This window comes from Panthera tigris, chromosome C1, assembly GCF_018350195.1.
Source record: "Panthera tigris isolate Pti1 chromosome C1, P.tigris_Pti1_mat1.1, whole genome shotgun sequence".
NCBI classification, from domain to species: domain Eukaryota; kingdom Metazoa; phylum Chordata; class Mammalia; order Carnivora; family Felidae; genus Panthera; species Panthera tigris.
In genome coordinates, this window is record NC_056667.1 from 190495468 (window position 1) to 190514992 (window position 19525).

Sequence of the window (19525 nt, forward strand, 5' to 3'; positions counted from 1 at the left end):
CGAGTCAGACACTTAGCTGACTGAGCCAGCCAGGCTGCCCTTCTCTTAACTATATTGATAGCTGTTCCACGTGTGCTGTGCTATTCTTATTAAATGAATTTTAAGTAGATTTTCTTTGAAGTTTGAAGTAGATATGAATCTTTTTTTGGTCACAGTTTAATGCCAGAAAAATTGAGATTACTTATTTTAGCAGAATTATACTGTGCATTTTTCTCTAGAATATTTTTACATATGAAAATCATATAAAAATAACATGGGCTGTTCTTTGATGAGTATCTTAATGATAATTAAATACAATTCTTCTCTGAATACTTGAATGTTTGCCCACACTTTACAGTCACTTTCTTTGATCTCCTCACCAAGTTTCCTCCAGGGTGTTTATAAAGTTAGCAGGACGGGGTTCTTTGGAAATTCAGAGTCAATCTCCAAGTTCAGAGTTAGCATCAGAGATATATCTGACCACTCTGACCATATATGTTTATTTTCCACAGCCATCTCGTGGTGTGTTTGAAGAAATGAAATATTTGGAACTTATGATTGTTAATGATCACAAAACGGTAAGAATATAAGGAATTAGTGAGTTTTAAACCTGGTAGCTTGCTTAAGAAAGAGTACATTTCACTTTATATTTAAAAATTATTTGTTACTTACTAAGGCCAATATATTTAGATGTTTTATTTCTTTGGAACTATTGAATGGCTTGATTTATTTCATGGTGTTTGGAGACAGTGGGTTTTATAGAATTTTCACAACTCTGAACTTTCCTTTTATTTAGTGATGATAATTAATGAGTTTAACTGTCTGTTTGATGTCTTTTACACATCTTCATTTAAAATTTTTATCCTCTACTTTTCATCATCTATCTATTTGGCCACTATGTTTTTAATTTTATCACGTGTCTTTGTTCTGCTACATTTTTTTCTTAGTAATTATTATGGCCTGTGGCAAAAATAGTTATAGGAGATAAACATGTATAACAAAGGCATATCCATGGGGCGCCTGGGTGGCTCAGTCGGTTGGGCGACCGACTTCAGCTCAGGTCACGATCTCGCGATCTCACAGTCCATGAGTTCGAGCCCCGCGTCGGGCTCTGGGCTGATGGCTCAGAGCCTGGAGCCTGCTTCCGATTCTGTGTCTCCCTCTCTCTCTGCTCCTCCCCCGTTCATGGTCTGTCTCTCTCTCTGTCTCAGAGATAAATAAACGTTAAAAAAAAAAAAAAAGGCATATCCAAAGAGACTATCTTTGATGATTTATCTTCTTTAAATTTTAGAAAGATGAATAATATTGTGTTACTTATGTCAAAGTAAAATGTAAGTTAGTGTGTCACCTCAGTAACACTTAAGAGACATGAAAAATGATTATTGCCTCCTTTAGCCCTTCTTGAAAATAGAGTAGAAACTTTCTTAACCTTATTTTGCTTAATCATGTCCCTTATAAAATGGGTTGGCTGAAGCCTACAGCTTTCTAAAGAGTCTAACCAACACTTGGGGTATGCTGGTAAGTGTTTAACACCCAACTCTTTGGAAAAAAAAATACCTTGATTTATAATGTTTGCTGATATTGGTGGTGTAAATACTCCCATCGTAGCTGATTTCAAGCTACCCAAGTGAGGTCACTAAATGAAGAGCTGGAAAAAGTTGCATCCAGTTGGCTCTCGTGAACTGTTGGGAGGGGGCTCCAGAACCCCATGGCCACACTTCCCAGACTGGGTAGGCCAGTCGTAATTTTTGTTGTAATTACATAACTTAGTTAAAAAATTATATAAACTAAAACAAAGAGTACTTGCTTTTATGAAAACTCAGTTACATTCTGGAAAGATGAGAATCTGTAAGAAACACCTGAAAGTCAGGTATGGGTAAAAAACCTGTAAAGGATTGCAGCAAAAATTCAGATTGCCTCACATGTATCATTAAGTCCTTTTTTAAAAAAAGTTTTTTTAACATTTATTTATTTTTGAAAGACAGAGAGAGACAGGGTACTAGTGGGGGAAGGACAGAGAGATAGAGGGAGGAGACACAGAATCCTAAGCAGGCTCCAGGCTCTGTTGTCAGCACAGAGCCTGATGTGGGGCTCAAACGCATGAACTGTGAGATCATGACCTGAGCTGAAGTCAGATGCTTAACTGACTGAGCCACCTAGGCACCCCAAGTCCTTGTTTTATTTTGAGGAGACCAAATTAGATTAGCAGACTATAGGGTAAAATGACAACATGAAATTCTAATTAGTAGAGGCTACTCAAAAAAGGCCTTGAAAAACCCGTATATTTAAAAATGTGGTGACTTTTAATTTATTTTTAAACTTTTGAGTCTCTACTTTAGCAGACATTTTCCATTAAGTTGCAAGTACTAGTTCAATTATGTTAAATATTATTCAGTGGAATACCTCTTCATTTTATATGCAGATTTATTTTATTTACCAGTAGCTTTTTTATATATTGCTTGCTATATGTTAGAAGCAGCAGAATTTATCAGAATTACATACAATTTAGGAGAGGTCTTTTCTGGTGGGAAGGAAAACCAAATGTGTAGACAGCCATTTTAGCTAATGAAAGCTAAAAAAGGAGTTTCAGAAGGACATTAATTTTCTTGAAACCCCTAGATAATTTTTCACCTGAACTATTTTTGTTGATTGGCCCAATGAGTTTTTATCTAGCTACTTCTCAGTCCTTAGCACTGTGGTATGTTGTGAAATTAGGGCTTTAGACACTTAAGCTTTTTCTAATACCCATTATATAAATACTTTTAAAGTAGTGGAAGCAATAATTAAGCTACATGCAATGCCTTTAAATTCACAAAGTACATTCGCATATAGCTGAGAATTAATAGAACAGTTCTCCAACCGATTACTTTTGTAATTCCACATTTCCTGGTCCACCATACTCTATTGGGAAGGTACATAAAGCTATAAATCAAAGAGTAGATAGCAGTAACTGTATAAATAGAAAAAAAAATTTTTAATTTATATGCTTTGAATTTATTTTTTAATCCTTTTAAATGGAAGCATGTGAATAATCTTGTCTTTGTCTTATGAATGATACAGTAGCACCCTCCCATTAAAATACCATTTTCATAAATAGAGATTTTCTGCACATTATACCATATATTCTGTGATAAAGTTAACTTGTTTCCGCTACCAAATTTGTTAATGGTAAACATTGATAATTATTTTATTATAATTAAAATTGAGTGAGAACTAGGCATGATATGTTCATTTATCTTTGAAGCTAGAAGAAAAGAACCGTAATTTGCAGTGATAAATTTGGAGGCAATGCACAGTAGGAAATGAAAAAAAAAAGTTTTTAAGTAGTTGTTGAATTTGATTGACACAAAGAAGTAGTAATTCAGAACATGGATCAGAGTACTGAAATTCATGTTTTGAAAGTAAAACTGAAGTAGAATAATTACCATCTATTTTTTTAATATCTGAATATTTGCTCTTGGGTTTTAGAATGATCATCCCTGGAATTACTCATCATACAATCTGTGCTAGATGAAGCAGCACAGTTGTTTTGATAACCGTCATCCTTGGGTTGAAAATCAAGCTTTAATTTTAATTTTTTCAAAAAGCAAATTTCTTAAACGTTGTAATTGTTCAGGAAGGAAAGTAAATTTGGCACTTTAAATGTAAATTATTTTCAGTGATCACAAAATGTGAAAGTAAGTTTTATCATAAATGGAGATTTTACAGTTTCTTTGTATGCAAAATTCTCATTCATTCAGGGACTAGAAACATTTTGCCTACATTCACATTCAAGCTCACCTCTTTAATTCAGAGTAACCTAATATTGGCTTCCTGAAAAAATGCAGACACCTTACTTTGAACAAGCATCATGTTTTCAGTTGCTTTCAATTAGAAAAGAAAAATCCCTCAATTTTGTAGAAAGCATCTTAGTAGCTGTCTGGTGGAACCTAATTTGTGAGCCAATTATAGCTTTGATAAGGGTCTGCAAACGTTTCTTTGAGCCACTTGGGCTAAATATAAATATGAAAAACCTTACTCTAATAGACAGTTGGTTGAAATATTTTAAAGTGCACAAGAAAATGTCTTGCTTACATTTTTGCTATGTCCTTATGTATAAGTCAAAGAGTGCAGGTGTGTTATAACTCAGACATTTTTTTTCGATTTAAACTTCAGTTTAAACCCTATTTAAAAACCACCGTATTTATGGGCACCTAACCAATTATGAGTTCTCATCAATAATCATGATTTATCGGGAATATACATAAACTATTTTATAAGAATTGTTAACGGAGAAGTTTTAGCTCCTGTCTGAACCCAGAGTAGGCATTGAATTCCATCTGTGTGACCTTGGATAAGTTCTTTGTCCTCTCTGAACCTCATATTTCTAAAATGGGGCTAGTAAACGCCACCTCATAGAATTGTGAGGCGCATATATTTGTTGTAGCAGAAACACTTACTGGTCCTGGTAAATCCTAGCTGCTCGGGTAAATGGCACTGCAGGTGAACAAATCCAGTGGGTGCTACTAGCTGTCATCATTTATGCTCTCTCAGCAGCCTTGGACGCGGCTCAGCACGCTCTCCCATTTGAAACATTTTCTTCATCTCTCAGCTTCTGTGACACAACAGCCCCCACCTCCCTAGTTATTTCTTCTTAGTCTTGTATACCTGGCCTCTAGCATTTTGCGAATACCCCTAACTTGGTTTTGGGCTTTCTTTTCTTTCTAGAACTCCCCCAGAGTGCCCACTTCCAGTCTCAACCTTTAACTAGTATCATGACTTTAAACTTGACCCTCTCTACTTTATGCCTCTAGCCTCCTGGATCCATCCTTATGTATCCACTGTCTACTTGCATGCCTACTTCAGTACTGAATAGGCTCATCTCCAACGTTTCTGAATCACAACTCTTGATTCCTTAGTCCTAATCTTCTCTTCTCCTAGTCTTTCTCATTATTTTAAATGGCACCACTATTCCCCCAGCTATCCAAGTTCAAAACGTAGCAGTCATCTTTTATTTTCTTCTTTCCTCACCTCCCACATCGTATACATCAGCAAGTCGTGGGACCCCTGCCTTCAGAGTGTGTCCACTTACTTCTCTGTCCAGATACCCAGCCTTCCTTACCTCTTACCGGGACCATTGCAGTAGTTTCCCGGCAGGTCCCTCTCCTTGCATGCTGGACCCTCTCTAATTCACTTACCCCACAGTGGGCAGAGTGGGCTTTCTAAAAAGGAAAATAGAGACGTGGAAATTACAAACATGAAATAAGTGAAAAACATCACATTTTGATAGACTTCCAAAAAAGACCTCATTTTGTTAAATTTTTTAACTTGCATGTCGTATTTTTCCAGATAATTATATTATAAAAAGAAGTCTACAAAATGGACAAATTAATGTTCAGAAGAAAATAAAGTGAATTGTAATAGGTGCCTTAGAATAGGTGTCAGCTAATATCTTTCCTTTCTTTTTTGTGCTTCTTCACATTGAGACTTTTTAACATTTTCATCACCCCAAAGGGACTTAGTGTTGAGACTTTTGCTTTTAGCTTAAAAAATGTCTTTGGCATTTTTTAGTCTGTGGAATTTGCTGGACAACTTAAAATCCTTAACTATTTACAGCAGCTTCTTTATGCTAGGTTTGAAAACCCTGTTAAAGTACCTTAAGTTTTTTCAATCAATACAATGTTTTATGGCCCAGTTATATGCACAGATTGATGTTCGCTACCAGTAAAGAACACATAAAGATAGTTCAGGTCAGATTGGAATGCACAGTGGCAGCAGTAACATAGAGTCTGAGTCTGTTCTGAGTCCAAGTCCATTCAGGTTGGTGTAACAAAATACCGCAGCCTGGGTGGCTTATGAATAACAGAAATTAATTTCTCACTGTTCCAGGGGCCGAGGAGCCCAAGACTGTGGTGCCAGCATGGTTGTGTTCTGGTGAGGGCCTGCTTCCCGCTTCATAGCCAGCACCTTACTCTGTCCCCATTTCTTCTAGTAGAAGGGGCAAGGGAGCTCTCTGGAGCTTCCTTTATGAGGCACTACTCCCACTTATTAGGATTCCACCTCATGACCAAAGCATCTCCCACAAGCCCCGCCTCCTCAGACCATCATTTTGGGAATTAGGATTTCACCATATGAATTCGGGGGAATACAAACATTCACACTATGGCAAGTGTTATAAATGTAAATGGTTATAAATTAACGAATGCTACCAAACCAATAGGACGGTACTAATTTATGGCACATTTTTCATGGGTTGTCATATATAAAATATGATAATAAATAAATATCGAGTATCTAAGCATGAAGACCTAGATTCTTTGTTTAAAAAAAACATAGTACCACAGGTAGAGAGAATTAAATGAAGGGAGACTGACAAATTTATAGTGTGAAAAGTGGGCAAAGGAGAAGAAAAAAAGAATATCATGGGTTTCCAACATAGAAACATTTTTAATAGTTGTGAAAGACATGTTATTTTAGTAATTGTGATTAAAGACAGATTTTAAGATTTATGGTGCAAATCTGATTCAGTAGTTTTGAGTCTGTTTTCCTTTCTCCTCGGTAGAGGGCGTGATCCCCCTGCGTAGATGTCAGTTTTCCAATGCCCTCTCAAAGACCTGCTGCGCAGTATTTGCTAAAACTGTAGCCCTCCAGATGTTGTTGTGGAATTATTCTGTTAATTGACTTTTGTTTATTTTCTCAAATAATCATAAATAACCATAAACATTCTTGAAAGCTTCCTGTGGAGGAGGCATTCTTCTGAAAGAATATACTGAAATGTATGAAAGAATGCATTCCGTATCATGGGCAGTATCTAAAATGCTGCCGAGGAAATTTTCTTGGTGTGTGTATGGTCTGGAGTTTAAAGTGAGAAGGGTGTCGTATTGGGCCTAAATTTCTTGGCTAAGCTCTTTGTAAACTGGTAAAGGTGCTTTCAGTGAAAACAAAAAGGTTGCATTTGTAGACATTAAGACTGAATTAACAACTTACTTCTCAGGTGTAAAGCCTCTCACACAGGTTTCTTTTTTTTTTTAATTAAAGTATTTTTTTATTATTACTATTTGTAATATAATTTACTGTCAAATTGGCTTACATACAACACCCAGTGCTCATCCCAACAAGTGCCCTCCTCGGTGCCCATCACCCATTTTCCCTCTCCCCTCCTCCTACCCACCCCCCACTCCCCCCATCCACCCTCAGTTTGTTTTCTGTTCGCACAGATTTCTACAGGCGCTCTCCTTACCTGGAACTGGTAAGGTGTTTTAGATAGAGTGTTGCTGCTTAACAGAGAAATAAAATAGAACACCACCATATCCAACATGGCACAAGCTGAACTGTGTATTTTTGATACCCATTTGTACTATTGCTGTGAGATTTCTGCTTTTACTGTATTTTGAAATTTACCATGAAATTATGATTTAGCAGTGACTGGTTTATCCTTTCCCCCCCCAGTATAAGAAGTATCGCTCTTCTCACGCACACACCAATAACTTTGCAAAGTCTGTGGTCAACCTTGTGGATTCTGTAAGTATCCTGATTTTCTTGAACCTATTTTTCCAAGATGGAATGGTTTATATTTCTACCTGTTTACTTGTTATTTGAATTCTTTCTTGGGCAAAAGTAAAAATGCCATCCTTAAGCTCATCTGGCTAAGAAGTTATAGGGTGGAAACTTCACAAAGAGTAGCGTCCTCAGAGCTAGGAGGGCTGCTGAGTCATTCTCAGTATCCCAGAGATGCATTAGTGCTGCTTATAAGTGATGTCCAGACCTGTTTGTCACCAAGCCTATGAAGGACAAAAACACAAGAGAAAATAAACTACCAAAAGAGTATAAATTACACTTGACAAATGAGACTTTGATGATAATAACCAGTTGAGCTTATTGTCTTAAATATATGGCAAGAGAGCTAGTAGATTGAGGTGGAGTATGTTTGGAGAATATAGGAAATACAGTTTTATTTTGTTTTGTTTTAACTAACATTTACTTTCTTAGTAGTGAATGCTTCAGATTTTATTCCTAGATGACAGCATTAAGTGCAGTCCCCAAATGAAACTAATTCGAAACAGTAAAATCTGTATCTTCTTACAAAGACTTCTAACTGTATAAAATCGTTCATATCAATATTTTTTCCCTCTCATTTTGTAAGTTACAGAGAATAATGGTTAAGGTTTTCTTCCTTGTTCCTGCTTTAGCTAGAATTCCATAGATGTGAATATTATTTGCTGTGTTCCAATAACTGGTTCTATTTGCCATAGCCATTGGCTAAATACAGCATACTGCTTTTGTTCAGTTAAATATATTTTTATCTGATATTTATTATATGCCCCTCTTACGTGGCAAAAGAAGACTTTTTATGAGTTGCCAACTATCTAAATGATACTTGTTTTCTCCAAAGAACTGCCTCCTTTTCTGCCTTTGAAACAGTCCCCGAACCTTCAATGTTGTAAATACTCATAACATATGACACCTACAGGGACAGCTAGGTAAAGGCACAATATGGGTGGATGAGCATAGTGGGTCATACAGAGTTAGGACTGAAATTCTGAAAGCCAGTTTACACGTGGGTAATTAATTTTCCGTAATTTCAGCTCTTGTCAGCCGCCTTCTCAGACAAAAACTATAAGTTAATATGGAAAAGAGAGTATCGGGCACACCTTTTTCGCTGCCAAAGTTGTTGACTTGGTAGCATCTTTGTGTTGGTCATTCTACCATGATTGAATGGAATCACATCTTGCAAAGTGCAGTTTTTGTTTTGGGCTCTCCTATAAGCTGACCAGCTCTAACTTGCTCGTTGTAAAATCATTTTAGCTTCGGGTTGAGTCAGGCACGATGATATTTTCTTTCTTCGGTGGGTTCAAAGACATCCATTATTTTCTTAATTAGCTTGAAAATAGGACAAAGTGACAGCAGTCTTTGAAGTCGCTTAATTGTGTGAATTGTTTAGCTACTGGGCCGGAACTGGAGAAAGAGAGCCGAAAGATACAATTTAAATGTTGTGAATGATGCCACCCCGTGGCGAGGGTGAGGTGGGTGATACGCATCTGCTTTTTCCTGTTGTGGCCCAGATCCACGACTCCCGCTGGCTGTTATTCTAGGTGTCATGTCACAAGGCCTCCAAGGGCAAGCCAGCCATGTTGCTGGTGCTTGTCCAAGGATTTACCAGACTATTCCAATCCTGCAGGACTCGCTGGTCACACTGCGTTTACCCGGAGCCAGTATGTCAGGCTCCTACGTGTCACCTCCTGTGAGGTTTGGAAGGGTGATTTTACTCCACCCTGTTTAGAATTTATGTCCAGACTTTCGAATCTTGACATCCCTACTGTCCATCCCCCAGTAGGATGCCTGGCCACTAAATGTGCTCATTTGGGATTGAAATAGTCTAGTAGGAGAGAGGCTGAATTGTGTGATTGTGATTTCTTTTTTTAATTTTTGCTCGTGGAAATGAGAAAGGAAAGAAGATTCTTTATGATGAGCTAATTGTGACCTCATGTTCTCCTCTCACCTCCCCTCCTGTCCTTCCACTGACTCTGAATCGCTGATTGTGCATGTTTGACCCAGTGTTTTCCTCCTGCACCTGTCCTGTTGTATACCCTCAGATTTACAAGGAGCAGCTTAATACCAGGGTTGTCCTGGTGGCTGTAGAGACCTGGACTGAGAAGGATCATATTGAGATCACCACCAACCCTGTGCAGATGCTCCATGAGTTCTCCAAATACCGGCAGCGCATTAAACAGCATGCTGATGCTGTGCACCTTATCTCGTATGTACCTGTGGTCTTTGGGTTGACATTTATCTTGATCCCTTTATTGGACCACCTAAGTTATACATAAGTGTATGGATCCTGAATTGATTCCTTTCTCTGGTTATATACGTAGCAGGGAGGTAAGCCTTCTGGTGCTAGGAAGGTGGTTCCATGGTCATAAGATTTACCTTCAGAGCATGATCTTACTTTCACACTTTACATCTTGCAGGTGAACTCATGATTCAAGGTGGCTGCTGGTGCACCAGCCTTTATTACGGGCACCAGGAGTACAGGGAGGGAAGAGTGCAAGAGAGCACTCCTTCCAGCTGAGTTAGCTCCATTAAAGTGGATTTCCTGAAAGCTTGCACATATCAATTTTTACCAGTAAATCATTTGCTAGCCCTTTGTCATAGCCACACCTAGCTGCAAGAGAGACTAGGAAATATAGTCTTTTGAGGTGAACCATTGAATAAAATTGAGATTTTATCCTTAAGGAAAAGGATTGCCATACTTTCTTTTAATATAATAAGTGGTTTCCTTGTCCACTCATTACAAAGCTGTTTTCAGACCATCCTCTAAGACCAACCAAATTCCTCCTTCCTTGCCTCTCACCTTAGCTCTTTACTCGTTTCTCTCAGTCCATAATCAGCAACTTCTTTTTTTTTTTTTAATTTTTTTTAATGTTTGTTTATTTTTGAGACAGAGACAGATTGAGCATGAACGGGGGAGGGTCAGAGAGAGAGGTAGACACAGAATCCGAAGCAGGCTCCAGTCTCTGAGCTGTCAGCACATAGCCCAACGTGGGGCCGGAACTCATGAACCGTGAGATCATGACCTGAGCCGAAGTCGGAGGCTCAGCCGACTGAGCCACCCAGGCACCCCCAGCAACTTCTAATAATTTATAAATTTATAATAATCAGCCAGTGCTTCGTAGGTGCTCAGTTAATGTTTGTTCTACGGAGATTGCTTAACATAACATGAATCTAAAGGTATTTAGAATGTAGTTTTTGATTTCCTGAGGGAAGTTGAATTTGGGGTATTCAGTGTAGAGTGAGTAGACCTGTTTTGGGACATGATAGTCCCATATATGATGGCCACCACATTGGCTTCCTGATTGCCCTTTCTTTTTCTGTAGGCGTGTGACATTCCACTATAAGAGAAGCAGTCTGAGTTACTTTGGAGGTGTCTGTTCTCGCACAAGGGGCGTTGGCGTGAATGAGGTAAATTTGATCAATTTTCTTAAAGTAGAGCTTTATCTTTGCATCTGATCTCTTTCTTCCCTGTGGCCTAGTTTACATCCCTCTTGGGCTTGTTTAAAATGACAGTGACACCGGGAATAAGGTATAAGTGATTTATATTAGTAAACAGAACCCAAAGTGGTCTTTGGTGTTAAAAAAGAGGTATTGCTTCATTTCATAATGATAGTATTTCATATTTATCAGGCAAACGCATGCCAAAGATTGATCCAGATATTTTTTTCAACTCTATGGATAAATTTTTATAAACTTATTACTCCTTTCCTGATAACTTTAAGCTATAATGCTCTCCTGCAGATGTTATGTTTTCATTCATTTAAATCAAAGAATGTGTGATTATATTTAATCAGTATCTTTGGTTTCTCCCTATGTAAAATTTTCATTTTTATGCCTTCTACCTGTCTATCTATAGAATTCATTGAAACAAATGTTTCCTTCATCTCATTGTTTGGATTCCAGTACCTTCATTTATATAAAGGAAATTCTTACAACAGTTGGCGACAGCACTCAAAAAGGCTGAACCAACTATAGCTAAACCCTGATAAATGCCAGGATATATTATAACAAGTTGTAGCCAATAGCCATCATTCAATAGAGGCCTCTCTGAGGCCTCTCTGAGCCATCATTCTGTCAAGGCCTCTCTCTCGACATATTTTTAGTAAGTTGAATTTATTCTTGGTTTGGAATGAGTTGGATTGGGGCACAGCCTTTTACGAATTGTATCTTATGTTTCCATGTGAGAGCATCAAGTTCTGAGAGATGCCACATAGGAAGAGAGGCGTTCTGCTTCTTGGGCCCAGTTGCAAGGAAGAGGTGCTGAGGAACGTATGCCGTCTTTTGATGCTGTGAGGCTCTGCTTAGGGAACTGAGATGATATGTGGTGATGATTAAGAAATAATAACTAGCTTTGTGCACTCTCTCAAATGTTTCCCACACACTTTCAACTCTGAAAAACAGTATGGTCTTCCAATGGCAGTGGCACAAGTATTATCGCAGAGCCTGGCTCAAAACCTTGGAATCCAATGGGAACCTTCTAGCAGAAAGCCAAGTATGTACATTGACCTTCTTACTCACTTTCATGTGCCATTCTGTCTATATAATGCATGTCCGGTCAATAAATAAATATTGTTCATTCCTAAGTCATTATAGTTTAATTGTAGTCTACTTCCTTCCTCTTAAAAAAGATGATCAAATGAGTGACTTAAGGTAATTTTTAATCCGTTTTGGGTTGTAGATATCTCTCCTTTAAAATTCATAAAATCATACTCACTTTCTCAGAGTGGGATCAGGTCTTTCTCACACTGCAGAATGTTGGGGGTGAGGTCGATGAGTACTCACTCTCTGGGTTCTAAGCAGCGGAGTATAGAAACTGGATGCCAGTGAGACTCCATCAGGGAGTTAATAATAGTACATTTGGATCAAGGAATAGCTTAGATCTACTATAAGAAAGCAGCGCCAACTCTAATTAAAATTCCCCACCTACCTACCTCCAACTGAACTCACTCACATGGTCCCATCAGAAGAGTTCAAGAAGAAGCCTCCCCTCCAGGCAGCTCTGCCCTAGGGCCCTTTAAGCCTGGGAATGGGTGGCAGATGATAACACTCTAGTGGGCAGGCAGTGCCAGGAGGGAGTCCACACAGGGCCCCAGATCCCATCCAGTGGGAAAGTGCAGCCAGTGACGGCTGGTGTCACTCTCTTCACTAATCAGAAGAGAGGAAGATGGAAAGACAGGACTGAGCTTCTGGTAGCAAAATATCCAAGGCCCACAATGGTTTTAGGAGTCCATGAAAAATTTGAATTTCTTTAAAAATCAGAATGAAATCCAACCTGGATTATATTAGTCTTTAAACCAACAAAGTAGCAAAATACAATTTGTAATACACTTTGGTGGCACGAGGCCAAAGTGCCTAAGGCTCACAAAAATAATAATGCGACCTTGTGGATAAAAGGACCGAGGTATTCACTCAAATTATTCTAAGTGGAAGTCTGCTCCCCTCTGTGAAACTATCAGACGCTTGAAGTAAAGGTCTCCTTGCCCACCTCACTTCCCCAAAGAAGAAAAGGACAACAATCTACGTTCACATTATTCTACATTTTATACTTTTAAAAAAAATATTTTTTTAATGTTTGTTTACTTCTGAGAGAGAGAGAGAGAGAGAGCTAGAGCACAAGCAGGGGTAGAGAGAGAGGGAGACACAGAATCCGAAGCAGGGTCCAGGCTCTGAGCTGTCAGCACAGAGCCCGATTCAGGGCTCCAACTCATGGGCCGTGAGATCATGACCTGAGCTGAAGTCAGATGCTTAACCGACTGAGCCACCCAGGCACCCCGATTTTATACTTTTTTGATGACTCTCAAATAATTGTCATTAATGCACATGTTATGGGAACTTGAAACAAAATACATATCCACGGGCTTCTCAATTTCCTTTTTGGACGTATTAAGTCATCACTTTGTGGGTGTATTAAGTCTGGTGGCACTTTGCAAATATCCATAAACTTTCATTTATTAATATCTTGCTCAGAGTATTTGCTTTCCCAAGGAAACACACAGTACACATCAAAGGAGGTATTTGGGGTTCCATCAGCGGGATAGATGGCTTTAAAATCTGAAAGAATAGGGCCAGGTATATGGCCTTGTTTGAGAAGGCTGGGGCTGTGAAGAGGCCAGCGCTGGGGTCAGCAGAGACCTGTTACAGAGTTGGGTGAGGGTCTGCGGTGAGAAGTAGGGGTTCATTACTGATGCCTGGTGTAGTTCCTTCCTAACATGTTTTATTCCTTTGTGAATTATTTGTTTAGGTAGATAGTTCATTAGTTCTGAACTTCGATTTTTGAAAAAATCCCATCTGGAGTCTTTCTGTAAACACATCTGTGTTTATGATAGAAAAAAGAATAGGAAAAATAAAAGAACAGCCCATTACTGTATCAGTATGGCAGTGTCTGACATCCATGTTGAGTTTATGACTATTGTTTAATTTAAATGACTATTTACACTTTTATTTTAGAATGCTCTCTTTTCCTAAACCTTTTAGCGTAGTGTTCTTCAAGTTCCGGCCCAACCTCACCTTGACTCGAGCAAATGGAATTCTCTCCTGGAACCTCCGTGTGCTCTGTTGGCGGAGCTTCAGTGATGACTCGTTATATCTGTGCAAGAGAGCCTTCCAGCTCACAGAGCACATACAGGCGCTCATCTTGCATGAGCCCGCGACCCACTCTGGGAGATAGGCAGAGAGGTTATTCCCCGTTTTCCACATCAGGTGGAGTTTGGACCAGAACTCAGGCTTTTCATTTCCAGACCAGGCTACTTTTCCCTAAACATTAATTGAGTTCTCTGAGTTACAAACACGAAGAGAGGCACAGTTTTATTCCTTAGCAGCTGTTGTCTTAGGGAGCAACCTATACTCCTGGAAAGGATAAAGAAGTATTGTTTTAAAAGAAATAGGTTTTGTTTGGAGAGACCTCACGTTCTGTATCTTTAGGACATGAAATTGGTGATGAGAATTATCTCAAGAGCTGCAGTGCAAAGTAAAGATGTGACTTTTGTTGTTTCTCTCTTTTTTTTTCTTGCTTATTATTTCATCGGACTAGAATGTGACTGCACAGAGTCCTGGGGTGGCTGCATCATGGAAGAAACAGGGTAAAATTTCATTATATATGCATTTGAAATATGCCTTTCACTGAAATTGCTGTTTATGATTAGATACACAGTCTCCCAAGTACTGGTCTCTTAGGTTCAATACTCAGTATAAATTCAATAGTTAATTATCTTATATTTTAAAAATGGAAGGACTAATTTGCCTTATATTTTAATTTTTTGCTTAAATTTGTTGATAATAAAATATAGTAATAACTGCTATTTCTTTCTATTGACCTTTAAAGGAAGCACATTATTAAATGCTTCTAAGTTTAGCAGAGGCATTAATTTTTTAGTGCACTTAGAATAAAGGCTGGTTGTCTGCCTGAAGCAGTCAATGAAAATCAATTTATCAATTTATATTTTAAGGAACTCTCCAATAGACATGTTTGCCATAGTAAAAATTACACTATATTGCTTATATAATCAGTATAGCTTTTTTGGTTCTTAAGATACTTTATTGTGTCTAAATTAGGTATCTCCTATTGATAGAAATTTGAACATTTTCTCACCTATTTCTTCTTGTGAGGACACTCTGGGAACTAGAACCCCTTTTTAGTTGCCATTGCAGCTGTGAACCAAAGCCTGGAAACATTGCCCCAGCCCCTGCACCCACGGGAGCCACTGGCCCATGGCCATCTAAGCTAGAGCCCACCCCTTCTAGCTGGAAGAGGTTTTCTCACCCGTTTTGTCTCTCTTGTTCCTTCTGCCCATGCCAGAGATCTGTTCAACACATCACCCATTTCTGGTCCTACCCCCATCCCGAGGAGCCCCAGTGGCCAGAGGCCCTGACCTACTCATGCAGAGTCCCTTCCTTACTCTTCCCCGGGAGTCCTGCTCATGGGGAAAAGACGAGTGTGAGTGTGAGGGTTTGCAGAGAGAGTCAACACTCCGCCTGCTGCTTTAGGACATAGGTTTCTAGAAATGTAGTTTAAACGTGAAACCGTTAGCCTTCATGCTCCCCTTACTATTGCACCACAATTTAGTAACATTATGGGTTAAACAGCATTTTCAAGGACTACTCTAGGAAGGTAACACTATTGATAATATTGCTTCTAAAGGGAGCTGCCTTCTGCCTTCTGAACTCCCAATTTCTAAATGAATTTTTGGACTGACCACCCTTAGAATATAAAAAAACTACTTAGTGTGTGTGTGTGTGTGTGTGTGTGTGTGTGTGTGTATTTAAATATGTGTATGTATGCCAATTTATTTCCTGATTTGAAAATGCAGTCTTATCAGACTTTTAGAGGAAATGCCAAGCCTCTTTAAAAGATCCCTGTCAACAATGGTAGGTTTTTCCTACTTCCATATACTACCCTCATGCACCAGGTTACAAAAAAACTGTTGGATTACATCTCGGAATAAGCGGCCTGTCACTCTCAAATCAAGTACTGTGACAAATATGCCCGAGGAATCAGCGTGTATGATTCCATTTAACCATGACCATATGTATAATATTTTCCTATGCACTGACCTAGAGATAGTAATTGGATTAATTTCATCACACAGGCTTATATTCCTGCTAAGTCATTAATATCACCAAATAGTTTTTGAAGTTGAGCATAAGGAGCTATTTATTACCTAATTCTAATTCAGAAGGAGCTTACCCTATGTGCCAAAAACATATATACAGATATCCGTGTGTGTGTGTGTGTGTGTGTGTGTGTGTGTGTGTGTATAGTATAATACTTCTCTTTAGGGTTTCCTTGTTTGCCTCAATTGTGTTCCTGAAGCCTGCATTATATAATCTTTAATAAATTAACGGTCACAATTCCTTCCTCCAAAGTAGAATCTGACAGGTTCCCTTGTGTCTTTTATTCGGGACAGAGGCAAAAAAGTGCTTGCCTTTACTGAGACAGAGCAAATAAAAACGACCACATTTAAAAATACAGCCTAGGTGGAGAAGTTTTGTGATGAGCTTTCTAAACCTCTTCTAAGCCAAGGCACAGAAGAGCTTGGCTGCTGAGGAGGTTGTAACCTGCCTCCCAATCTGTGGTTTTCTTTGAATTTCTATTTTTGTAAACTCTACCACACATACTTATTTGGCAATTGGAACATAAATGCCTTGTCAACATTTGTGTGGAAGCATCTAGATCCAGAGTGAACATTTTGTTCTAGTTCAAGGGTTTTAATTTTCTTCTTTGATGACTGCTTTTGGTAAATTATTTACATAATTGATTCTTTATTTTCTCAGGGTGTCCCACTCCCGGAAGTTCTCAAAGTGCAGCATTTTGGAATATAGAGACTTTTTACAGAGAGGGGGAGGAGCCTGTCTTTTCAACAGGCCGACAAAGGTTAGTAACTCAGAAAGTGTAATCATTTGTCCAATTTTGTTTTTGCTTCTAAGAAGTTCATTTAATGTGCATAACACTTAGGAAAGCAACAGCCTTTGAAATCATATACACCTCAGATCTACTCGCAAATCTCTTATTTGTGGGAAAAGACTTAAAAGCCATTCTTGCGTTTTACTGCTTGTGAAATGTTGAAGAGTAGCTTAATAAAACTAGATGCAGAAAGACTTATCTTTTTACAGTGGAATACTGCCAAACGTCAGATACTTGTCTTGGAAAACAGGTTTTCTTTCTGTCGATCAGATTAATATTTATAGAAGCCATTATCATCTTGAAGAACTAGTCCTGTTTAAATGAATGATAAAACCATAGTTTCCCCGCTCTGAATCTCTGATTTTTCAATGCTGGCTGTACCCCTCCCACCCTCCCCTCCAAACAAACATCCTTCAATTAAAATATTTTTGAAATTTTCATATTAGGGTTTTTCATCCTGCTGCTAAGAGATTGTGGATTAGATTAAGATATATTGCTTTAGGGATGCCTGACTGGCTCAGTCGGTTAAGCGTCCGATTGAGGCTCACGTCATGATGTCACGGTTCGTGGGTTCGAGCCCTGCACCGGGTTCTGTGCTGACAGCTCTGAGCCTGGAGCCTACTTCGGATTCTGTGGCTCCCTCTCTCTCTGCCCCTCCCCTGCTCACTCTCTGTCTCTCTCTCAAAAATAAATAAGCGTTAAAAAAATAAAAACAAAAAAACAACAAAGAAAGATATATTGGTTTAACCCATTTCTCTGACAAAAATTCTATTTTCCTTTGGCATTCTCTCTAGGGCTTTTTTTTTTTTTTTTTTTTTTTGAGTGGTCTATTCTCCTAGACAGGAAGCATTACTAATATGAGCCAGCCAAAAAATGGCTCGAGGTATTTACGGATCTCATAAATACATATGTGTATTTAGTATTTATTCTGTAGTCCCTCTGTGTGGGAAGGTCCATGTTGTCAAATGGCAGTTCATCAAATTCATATACACAGTGTCACAATCCTTATCCATAATTCCTTAATTCAAAAAGCTCAGAAAATTGGAAGTGTTTTTTATGAGTTTTCATAGAACATGTCAAGGCAGTAAAACTTGTCTTGGACTGAAAACCTTTATTATCTCCCATAGTGTAAATATTCATAAGTCTTACTGCAGAAATAGAAATGTTTTTGATTTTAGGGTATGCATGAGGCCCCTCAGGGCTTTTATATAGAACATGGTAATTGCATCATACTTTTCTAAAATCTAGCAAAGCCAGACTTTCAAACTCACTGGCTACAAAGCTTTTGGATAAGAGATTATGGACCTATCGTAGCATTTTTGGAAATGAATTTTTCAACAAGCAAAGAGATAGGATTGCTGCTAATTCGCAGATGGTATAGAAATTCTAACATTGCACATTTCATATTGCTTTTGACAATACTACTTCATAAGCCAGATATAACCCATTTGCTATACAAGAAGATTTAATGCTCTATGAATTGAGAGAGCAGTGAAATCATGTTAGCCTTAAAAAAATAAAAATCAGTGACTAATGTGGATAGTTGACAGACTAATTTACTGCTATCCTCATAAGTAAGTGATACTCCTGTAGTCAGAGGATAGTAGTTTGATGTCTGACACCTATATGAAGTCTCAGTAAGGCTGCAAAAAAAGAAACAGGAATTTTAAAGTGACCTTGCATCATGTAATTCGGCTGCCTGCCTTTCATGGCATTGATCTCAATACAGGAAATCTGAAACTTTCAAAGTGTTTAAAATGGGGGAAATGAGTATTAATGAATTAATGTGAGCTGCTGGCTTTATGAATTGCAATGTATGTGACTAATTTTACCTGCCTTGTGTCTCGCCAGCTAATTATAAGTAGCATGCTTGAGGGAACAGCACTGAGTTCTAAAGTTTCTAGAGTGTGTTAAAGGATCCACTACTAGGTTTCTGAAATTGCCTGTGAGTAGAAAGAAAATTATTCCAATAACTTGGAAACTAAATAAAAATGACTATACATCTTCAATTTTAAAAATTAGTAAATACAGGGGCACCTGGGTGGCTCAGTCGGTTGAGCGTCTGACTTTGGCTCAGGTCGTGATCTCACGGTTCATTAGTTTGAACCCTGCGTTGGGCTCTGTGCTGACAGCTCAGAGCCTGGAGCGTGCTTCAGATTCTGTGTCTCCCTGTCTCTCTGCCCCTCCCCTGCTCATGCTCTGTCTCTGTCTCTCTCTCATCTCTCAAAAGTAAACATAAAAAAATTAAAAATTAGTAAATACAGATTTATTTTTTTAAGCTACATGGCGGAATTATTTATTTATTTATTCATTTACTTATTTATGAGTTATTTATTTATTTATTTATTTATGAGTTATTTATTTATTTATTTATATTTTGAGAGAGGGGGCGCACTCATGAGAGAATGCCAAGCAGGCACCGTGCCATCAGCGTGGAAGTCTACGTGTGCGGCTCCATCTCATGAACTGTGAGATCATGACCTGAGCCAAAGCCAAGAATAAATGCTTAACCGACTGAGCCACTCAGGTGTCCTAGAAGGATTTTTTTAAGCCCCCATGGATTCCGGTAGAACTATTTATATGTATGCATGAAGGAACTGACTCTTTTTTTCTAAG

General features: G+C 38.4%; 1 protein-coding gene across 15 annotated transcripts in view; it reads left to right on the plus strand.

Annotated features, from left to right (window-relative positions):
- Nucleotides 1-19525, plus strand: part of ADAM23 (ADAM metallopeptidase domain 23) — a 318624-nt gene that overhangs the window by 230179 nt on the left and 68920 nt on the right. For all 15 annotated transcript variants that reach the window (XM_042995172.1, XM_042995171.1, XM_042995173.1 and 12 more), the window contains 7 exons: nt 492-557; nt 7408-7479; nt 9552-9715; nt 10833-10917; nt 11911-12001; nt 14540-14588; nt 16780-16879. In XM_042995172.1, the coding sequence (XP_042851106.1) occupies nt 492-557; nt 7408-7479; nt 9552-9715; nt 10833-10917; nt 11911-12001; nt 14540-14588; nt 16780-16879 (627 nt within the window). The remainder of the gene's footprint in view (nt 1-491; nt 558-7407; nt 7480-9551; nt 9716-10832; nt 10918-11910; nt 12002-14539; nt 14589-16779; nt 16880-19525) is intronic.